Genomic DNA, 9,734 nt, shown 5'->3' on the forward strand with positions numbered 1-9,734 from the left:
GCCATCGGGTGTGGTGACACAGAGCAGCCCCTAGTCTACAGACAGCATACATCCCCTCCTTCAACCTTTCCGTAACATCACTCCAGCACTGTCAGCCCACAAGGCCATCAAGGGGGCCCAGTGTCCTCTGATGCCACCCTACACTCCAGCCCTGCTGTATACTTCTGGTAAGTGGGAACCCAACACCGGACTCTATGAATCTCGGAGGAAATGGAACTTAAGCCCTTGGATGGGGACTGCACAGACCAGTAGGTATTCTGGGAAAAGCAGGTCCAACACATGGCCCAAGAAAGCAGATTCACGATACTGAATGTTTAGAATTTATTGACATGACTTCCCACAAGGACTGCAGCCCAGAACTGCTCAACTGTGCCGCCTCTGAGCAGCTGTGTGGACTAAATACCCCTGTTGCTTGTCCAAGCTGCCCCTGGGGGAACTCAGTTACAGGAACCGAATCCCAGCTCCAAACTGGACGCCATCACAAATCCTAAAAGGAAGGGGAAGAGGTCAGACACGTCATCACCAGGTTTGGAAACACTGCTGCACATCTTCTTCCACCAGCCTGGCCTGGCCTTCCCCTAGCTAGCCCAATTTTCCTCCTGCACTAGTGAGAGTCACCAAGGAGAAGAGAGACAAAGAGAAACAGAGCTCATGTCTCCTCACAGGGAGGCCAGGAAACATAACAGGGAAGACAGGAAGGCGCAAGGCGGGCGCCAAGGGGAGACAGGGAGAAGCAGGAGGCTCACTAGTTCGGGCTAGCCTAAAACTCAGAATGGGCCTGGGGCGCACAGTGACCCAGCACCCCAGCCTCAGATACTGCCCAGCCACCTGTCAGACTTGCTCCTGACCAGGAGGGAGATCACCAACAGTCACCGCAGCTGTGCCGTCCACAGAGCCCTCCGGATCCACAGGAAGCAGTGCTCCCAGAGGCCAGCAGCCAAGATGAAACCCACAGTGCCTCTGGTGGGTCTAGGTGGCTTATGTGACATCTTATACTATGAGGCCAGTGAAAGGGCTATGGCTGCTGTCACTAGAAAAAGCCCAAGAAAAGCTGCAAGAGAGAGCATGCCACGTTCTTGGCTGAGAGGATTCTGAGAACAAGCAGGCGTCCTGCAGCTCAGCTCGGTTACTCTAAACGGATCAAATGGCGTTTGTTTGGGGACCCCACACACAGGTCACAGACAAATACCCATGGTGGGCGTTCAAAATGACACCAGAGTCACCCCTCCGCTTCATACCCAGTTGGCCTCCTAAGGCCCTGAGTCCTGGCCAGGTACAGGCTATCTCCCTGCCCCCGACACCCTCATACCAGCCCCACCAGGGGTCACCAGGAAGGCCCACTGATGGGCACCCTCCTGTTCATAACCACAATGCTTTGCTCCCTGTTCTCCCTGAGTCCCAGGGGGTGTTCCAGGTGTGAGGGAGTCAGCATACACAGATGCGGTCCTGAACACACAGCCCTTGGCAGGCCCCTGGGGGACCTGCTAGTGTAACTGGAGCGGGGAGGGCAGAAGGAGGGGCCTGAAGCCAGACACCCCCCACCACCCCTGCCCATGTCCTGCAGACTGTCCACACACAATACCCCCGCCCATGTCCTGCAGACTGTCCACCCACACTACCCCTGCACAGCTGGGCTCCTGTGCCCGCAGCTGCGGTGCCCTGCCCACCCACACCCTCAGACACACCCTCATAAGGCCCAGCAGGTTCCATCCCTCTCAGGGCACTCAGCCTCCCTGGTTGCAATGATGCCGTGTTTTCTGTTGCTCGATGCACAGGTGCGGCAGCCCCTGACTCATCGCTGGGTCTCCAAAGACAGAGCCCGAGGAGCCATGCTATGATGGGACACAGTGGGTCCCAGAGAGGATGGTGCCACAAATCATTCAGGACGGAAGTCAGCAAACACTTCAAAATCGTCTCCACTTTTGCAAGTCCTAACTGCAGTGTGCCTGAATGAACTATGGGGGAGGGGCTACTGTCCTGCCTTCCGGCTGCCTAATTTTAGAAACAAAGATGACATCAGGCAACTTCCCTCACCCGTTTACAAAGCCGAGTCACTGGGGTGGGATTTCCACCTTCAAGGCTGCCCCCGGACGGTGTCTCTGCCCGCAGCCTGGGCCAGGGGCCTGCCTCGACTCCGCACAGAGCCCGCTTTTTCCAGAAGCCACGTTCTGGAATATCCTCTGAGACGTACTTCCCAGGTTTAGTAAGAGAGGCAGGGCTGAGGGGACTGTCCGGGAGAGGCACATGCTCAAGCGTTAGTGAGCAGCACAGACGCTCCACTGCTCGGAGCACACTGCCACCCTGTGGCTGCTGTCGGCACTGCAACGCCGGGCCACCAAAGCCCAGCTGCTCCAGGCTCGGAGTCAGCACTGGACTCCCAGAGGCCTGAGCGCACACAGCTGAAGGGGTACACCTCCCCCGCCTCCCGAGGACGTGAGCAGGCTTCCAGAAGGCCTTCCCAGGAGCATGGACCGAGGAGCCGCCAGCCTGGCTCCTCTTAGACGGAGACAGGAGCAGCGCCTCCACCTGCCCTGCACCTAGAGCCGAGCCTCCTTCACACTGCACTTTAATTGTGGCACGTCACACTAACCGGCATGTCACACTAACCAGAACGTCACACTAACCAGAACGCCACACTAACCGGCATGTCACACTAACCAGAACGTCACACTAACCAGAACGTCACACTAACCGGCATGTCACACTAACTGGCACGACACTCGAAGCAGCGGGCAACAGGGGTGGCCCGGAGAGAGGACAACTTGGCCTCCTGAAGGACTGCAGCCCAGCCCAGCAGGCTGCAGGGCCACAGGACCAGGGGCCCTGGGTCTGCCCCCGGGGGCAGAGCAGAGCACCATGCACACACTGCAAGCACTGCCTATGGTCACCATCTATTTTCTGAACAGGAAGTGGACCCAAGGTGGCTACCTAACTTACTCCAGGTCACACAGCCACCCAGAGTGGTCCAGCTGTGCTCCTGAGCACATACTGCCCACAGCACTAAGCTGGGTATGCTCTGTGTGGGGACCAGCAGGGCCTAAGGGAGCTGGAGCATCTGAGGCTCCCGCTGGACCTGAGGCTGTGCGTTCTGTTCAGGGAGGATGGGAGGAGCGTGGCCTAGCCAGCAAAGGGTCAACCACCTCCCACGCCCACAGTGGGCTGGGCCCTCCTACACAGATCAACATGACAATCCCCCACGACACACCTACAGGCCAACCTGACCCGGTCACTTCAGGACAGCGAGAATTAACTGGCACAATCCACCCCTTGTCAACCTGACACACAAACACATCTGTGTATGTGAGCACAGCACTGACAGGAGGCTGTCCTCCAACGTCAGCAGACACACCGTCAGCAAAGTGGTGCTGTCTTCCTGAAGCCAGCCACATGGCTCAGGTGTGAAGAGATGACCAGGAGTGTTCTCAGGAAGATGCAGAGTAACAGTGAACGAGCACCACCACTGAGGACTGAGCGTGCATCACCACCACCGAGGACTGAGCGTGCATCACCACCGCTGAGGACTGAGCGTGAATCACCACCACTGAGGACTGAGCGTGAATCACCACCACTGAGGACTGAGCGTGAATCACCACCACTGAGGACTGAGCGTGAATCACCACCACTGAGGACTGAGCGTGAATCACCACCACTGAGGACTGAGCGTGAATCACCACCACTGAGGACTGAGCGTGAATCACCACCACTGAGGACTGAGCGTGAATCACCACCACTGAGGACTGAGCGTGAATCACCACCACTGAGGACTGAGCGTGAATCACCACCACTGAGGACTGAGCGTGAATCACCACCACTGAGGACTGAGCGTGAATCACCACCACTGAGGACTGAGTGTGCATCACCACCACTGAGGACTGAGCGTGAATCACCACCAGAGGACTGAGCGTGAATCACCACCACTGAGGACTGAGCGTGCATCACCACCACTCATGACTGTGCATATACACTGACACTACTGACTGAGCTTGCATCCACAGTAACAACTGAGTGTGCACAAGTGTGCACTAGTCATCATACACCAGGCAGTGCTGCACCTGGACACAGGGCCTCTGCAAGGTGATCAAGCTTGGACAGGTGTGCAGTGAGGCCCCAAGAGGGATCCAGGTGTGCACAGCACTCCCCTGTGAGAACCCTGTTGGGAAGGCGCCCTGTGCAATCCAGACACAGCCTTCACCTGGAGCTGCCCGTCAGTACCTCTGTCTGGCTTCTGACCTCTAGAGCCTTGACACCTGTCGATCATAATCTTCTGGGCATCTGGACACGTGCATAAGGCCATCAGGTAATGTAATGGGCCCCAGCTGTTACTCTAAGTAACAGCACTCTTTCACGTCCACGGACTCTGCAACTGCAGACAGCCATGTGCAGGTCAAAACTTTATTTGGAAAAAAAAAAAAATCTGCCAAGTTTCAAAAGCAAATGCAGCTGAGCACTCAACACAGATACCATGATGTGTGGGCAGTATTGCAAGGAACCTAAAGATACTTTTACTCTGAAGGAGAGCAGTCGGGCATGCTGGAACAAGCCTGTAATCCCAACACTGTGGAGGCTGAGTCAGGAGGACCATGAGTTCAGGCCTGGGCTACCCAGTATATCTAAAAAATACTTAAAAAGTGAAAGCTAGGGATGGATAGAGCTTAGCTGAATGCTTGCCTCAGGTGTACAATGTCTGGAGGTTGGTCCCCAGCAACACACACAAACACGTACACACACACATGCACACACGCACCCCCCCATGCACACAGATACAGACACTGAAAGCACACGGGAGCATCTAAGTTCTACTGAAGTCCTATGTCCTTTTACATACAGGGCCTGAGTCATCTGTGCATTTTGCTGTCCTGGGGGTCCTAGAACTAACAGACACTAAGGATCAGAGGTACCTGGCCAACCCGCCCTCAATAAAGCCAGGAAGGATACCAGGGTGGAGGGCTTTCTGGGGCCAAGACAAGCTCAGAGCCTCGGCCCCCTAGCCAGGCTACGAACAGCTCCAGGCCCCTGGTGGCAGAGCAAGGCCAGAAGCAGGCCAACACGGGCCACCTCCTCAGCACCTCGCTTTGACCCACGCTGCTCTATCTTGGAGACAGTACAGCAAGAGTCCCAGGGGAGGGAGAGACACCCCACTTTTCCTCCCCAAACTCAGCAGAGGAAAACTGACAATGAGGCGAGCAGCTTCCTTCAAAGCTCTGGCGAGGACGCACCTGTCACCCCCCTGCACGCCCATGGGGATGCAGTAGTTCAGTTCCAGCCGAGCAATATTGCCAAGCCTGAGGACAATCCCAGCTCCATATGACCAGCGGATGCACTCAGCCAGCTTGCGAATGTGGGCTTTGGGGCCCTCCCCTGCAAACAGAACAGCCAGGTGAGCAGAGGTGTGTGGCTCCCTCCCTGGCTACTGGTGATTCCTGAAAACTGGGGCTACTGGGACCAGACCCCCAAGAAGAGGGGGTGTGAATGTGCAACGCGCTCGTCCAGACCCAGCCGTGCCTTCTCAACTCCCTGGGGCTGGCACATTCCATCTGCTTCCCTGGAAAGGTTTTTGTCACCCGAGTGGCTAGGGGGGCCTCATCTCACACCTCAGTCCACCCTGAGGCTCCCCAACCCCTCCAGCTGGATGCATCTGCTGTGAGCCTCCTCTGGGTGGAGCTCCCAGGGGACAGGACACAGACCTGCTCAGCTGCTCCGCTCTGGGCTGGACCTGTCCACAGGCCATGCTCAAGACCTGTTTGTGGAGTGATCAAATTTTCCCTTCCAAAATGGCACCTGGTGACTATTTTGCCCATGTTTCCTTCATTCAACCAGCACCTCTTTTTTGGTTTTTTAAGACAGAGTCTCCCTGTAGCTCCAGCTGGACTGAAACTTGCTATGTAGACCAGGCTGGTCTTTAATCAGTGATCTGTGATTAAAGGAGTGCACCACCATGCCTGGCTTGAAATCTGTTCTTTAAAAAATAGCCTGCACTTTACTATACTTAGGTCTAGGTGTGTTCTTTGGAGTCTTTTGTTTCTTATACCCTTCTGCACCCCAAGAGGCCCAGGTCTAAGGAAGCCCTCAGCAGTCACCATGTCATCGTCAATCTTATTTCCACTGCAACGGTGAGTTCCGTGCTTCATCCATAAATGGCACCCTAGTTTTTGTAGGGCATTTGAAAAAAAAAATCTGTGACACTGAGCAGAGTCTGACTGCTTCATCTGTTACCGTGAAAAGATTTCAGGAGAACTTAATATCCCATGGCAGCCTCTCCGTTTCTGGGAAATTCCCACTATGTTCCCTGTGCTCAGAATACAGATACTTCCCGGATGGAGTAAAAACTACCTACTACCAGGACCAGTTCTGAACCATGTTTTAGAGCTAAACTTGTAGCAGGGGAAGTAACTCTTTACTCCCTCAGAAATATGATCTAGATGACTGTCTCAAACCCACGGTGCCCCTTCTGTCAAGCTCCTGATGCAGTACTCACGGCACTGACCCAGTGAGCAAGCCCCAAGGTAAATTACCACCCAGCCCATTCCCGTAACCCACACCAGACCCACAGTGCCCTCTTTAAACTCAGGTACTGGTTTCAGGGCTTACAACTCAAACACTGGGAATAGTTAACTTACTGCCTGCTAGCACAAAAAATTCCAGAATCAGTATTTTCAGTACAAAAACAATGAGACTCGTTAGCGACAACACTCTGATAAAATAGAAAGGAACTTGATTTCCTCATGACAGAGCAAGGAGGCTTTTGCTTTTGCCTGCAGCAAGAATACTGTTTCTATGTAAACCAATCTGGACTAGTACAGGTTAAAAGGCATAACAAGTTCCTGGCTTCTTCCAATTCCTTCTGGTCCTCACTCTCCCTTGTGACTCATACTAAAGCCCACTGTCAGCCCTCACAGTAACAGTCCTCTCTGAACCACATTTCTTCTCCTGTTTGATTGACTTCATTTCCTCTTAACTGGTATCAATGACGTTACAAATGGTCCTGACTTCCGGACCTGCGAAGCAGGCAGTGGGGCAAGAGGGTCTCAGAGGTTCAGTATTTAATACAACAAATCTTTAAAGGCTGATGCCTTAGGTGATATAAACAGGCATCGAAAGGGAAATGAAGAGGTAAAGGAATATACCCATGCATTTAATGTTGCTTTTATCATTTAGTAACTGATTTTATACTTTAGGATATAGTACTTACCTTACGCGGTTTTGTGAATGCTTACTAAAATGAACACCAAAGCCCTCAAAACTATCTTGAGAAACAAATACTACAGTTATCTAATGAAATGTCTGTTTGCAATCACTTTGCTTGCTTAGGCTCCTGCAATAAATTCTGTTGTTTTTTTTTTAAAAAAAAAAAAGAAAGAAAAAGAAAGAAAAAGAAAAAAGACAGGGTCTCCCGGTAACCCCAGCTGGACTGGAACTCGCTATGTAGATCAGGCTGGTCTGGAACTCACAGAGATCCGCCTGCCTCTGCTTCGTGGGTGCTGGGATTGAAGATGGGTGCCAGCATGCTCAGCTTCGACCACACCTTAACTCTGGGTGTTCAAACAGGAGCCGTAGGGGCAGAAGGCAGAGAGCCTGCATCTGAAGGGTACACACCAACCCGCCCTGTGAGGCAGGAGGCGAGTCTCACCATAGTTGAGGTTGCAGAGGTTGCCTGCATTGAGGAAAAAGTGGGTCCTGAAAAGCTCTCCAAAGCCGCCCTGACCTGGCCGGAAGGGCAGTGGTGTGTAAAGGTGCAGGCCTCCGGCCCAGTACGCCTCTCCGCCTAAGTAGTCTCCTAAGGGAGGAAGAACAGAAAGAGCACGTGACCCAATGCCACACACGTGAATACAACACAAGTGCATGCTCCTGAGCTCCTAAGCACCCCTGCTTTGCTATTCTGTGAACCTCCTTTTCAGGGTCTTTCTGGACTGACTCCCTTTGCACCAACTTAACTGAGGAGGAGCCAGAGCCGTGTAGAAGAGAATGAAGCCGGCCCCTGTCTGTACTGTGCCTAGTGCAAAAGAAACGAATCTCGGAAGGCGGATGTGGAGTCGTGGGAACCCTTCATCTGCTCCATCTTTCCCAAAGTGGGCACGCTGAGTACCACCTCCCTCTGTCTCACCCACGATCTTCTCTGTAACTGGCACTTGCGACAGGTATCTGAGCTTAGCCAATAAGAGCCGCCATAACCCAGGCTTTTGCCCTAAAAACTCTGGTTATGACTGTGGCGAGACTGGGAGAATGTCTCTTTTTGGAACTAGAAGCCAGCCATCTGCTCAAGTCAAACCCGAGGCTGAGGAAAGATGGGAGGCCTGTGTGGCTCCGGAATCACTCACTCAGGAACTTATCTTCCCACGCAGGCACCACAGAGAAGCACAGAAATGAATGGCTGGCCTGAGACCCTGAAATCTGACCTATGTTTTCGCCACCGGTGTACCACTAGCCTGGCCCTCCCATTTCCTGTCACCAGGGAGCCGTCTGAGGGCCCGCCTCTCGGGCTCTTTTGAGCTGTGAGGTGCCTGTCAGTGTGGCAAGGCTTGAGTTCTATAGCTCTGTTGGTTACTAGCATAGACGGGCACAGAGGCACAGGGTGCTTGGGACCTCCAGGGCAGGTCGTGCAGCATGGGGAATCCCGAGTGTGCGATCCTGGTGAGCCCAAGGAGACTCCCAGCTGATTAGCCAGCACCTGTGAGTACATGGCAGCTTCTCTGGTGTGCTCTAAGTGCATGCGGCTTTCACATCATTCTGTGTATAAACCGAACTTAATCTACTCTTATTCCTGAAGGTAACCAAGTGCCAAATCTGCGACTGCTTCAGTTTGTTGTTTTTTAACTTACCGAGTGCTGAAATTACTATTCCTGGCATACCTAATTTGAAATGAATGTGTATATATGTAAGAGAATTTTTTACATTTTTTTAGGATGATGTCTGAACTTGCAATTATAGTATTAGCGTACAGAGGCTGTTGCCTCTCTGTTTTAAAGAAATGGCTGGGCCTGGTGCTGCATGCCTTTAATCCCAGCACTTGGGAGGCAGAGGCAGGTGGATCTCTGTTTGAGGCAAGCCTGGTCTACATAGTTCTAGGCCAGAGTTACACAGTGAGAACTTGTCTTCAAAAAAGCCAAATTTCAAGAAAATCATTCTTTCCACAACCACAGGTGTCACGTGGTCTCCACCTGCTGAATGAGATGTGCTATTCTGCAAACTTTCAAAGCTCCAACAGAGCCCACGCACAGCACAAGCTTCCATAGGATCTGGAAAAGAAGACGCGGTGGCGGGGCCGCTCAGTCTCAGAGAGAAGGGGCTGCTTCCAACTTTGCGTCTTGAATGAAGTTTGCTTTTGCCAGGGGCAGACGCTGCACGACTGCTGAAAACGCTCCTGTCCCTACAACCAAGCTGCGAAGAGGGACAGTGAACCTGCAGAGCTGATGGCCGCCTGCTGCAAAGCACTGTTCACAGGGGCTCAGACCCCTCTGATGGAGGGTGACGGCCCATGAAAAGAGGTGCTGTGTCTCCGTGGCTAAGCTCAAAGCTGACCTGTCCACTCAGACGCTAGCCTGGCGTAGTCCTAACGCTGGAGTCCTACAGGACACAAGAGCACAGGCAAAGGCAGAGACCGGGAAATGCTCAGCCTGGCTTTTCTGGTTCCCAAGTTTCTGAGAGTCACCTGTGTTGTCAGGGGCCAGCAGCCGTGACCGTCCCTCACTACTGCGTCCCTCACTACCGCTAGCTGATGCGTTCACTCTCCTCTTGAC

General features: G+C 53.2%; 1 protein-coding gene across 1 annotated transcript in view; it reads right to left on the minus strand.

Annotated features, from left to right (window-relative positions):
• Window positions 1-297: 297 nt before the first annotated feature.
• Samm50 (SAMM50 sorting and assembly machinery component) overlaps window positions 298-9,734 on the minus strand; it is a 31,281-nt gene continuing 21,844 nt past the window's right edge. Inside the window, exons 13-15 of the mRNA XM_008844723.3 lie at window positions 7,628-7,774; window positions 5,217-5,358; window positions 298-487 (exon numbers count right to left, since the gene is read on the minus strand). Coding sequence (XP_008842945.1) covers window positions 442-487; window positions 5,217-5,358; window positions 7,628-7,774 — 335 coding nt within the window. The 3' untranslated portion in view covers window positions 298-441. The remainder of the gene's footprint in view (window positions 488-5,216; window positions 5,359-7,627; window positions 7,775-9,734) is intronic.

Source organism: Nannospalax galili, unplaced genomic scaffold, assembly GCF_000622305.1.
Source record: "Nannospalax galili isolate Female #2095 unplaced genomic scaffold, S.galili_v1.0 scaffold180, whole genome shotgun sequence".
In the NCBI taxonomy this organism is placed as follows: Eukaryota; Metazoa; Chordata; class Mammalia; order Rodentia; family Spalacidae; genus Nannospalax; species Nannospalax galili.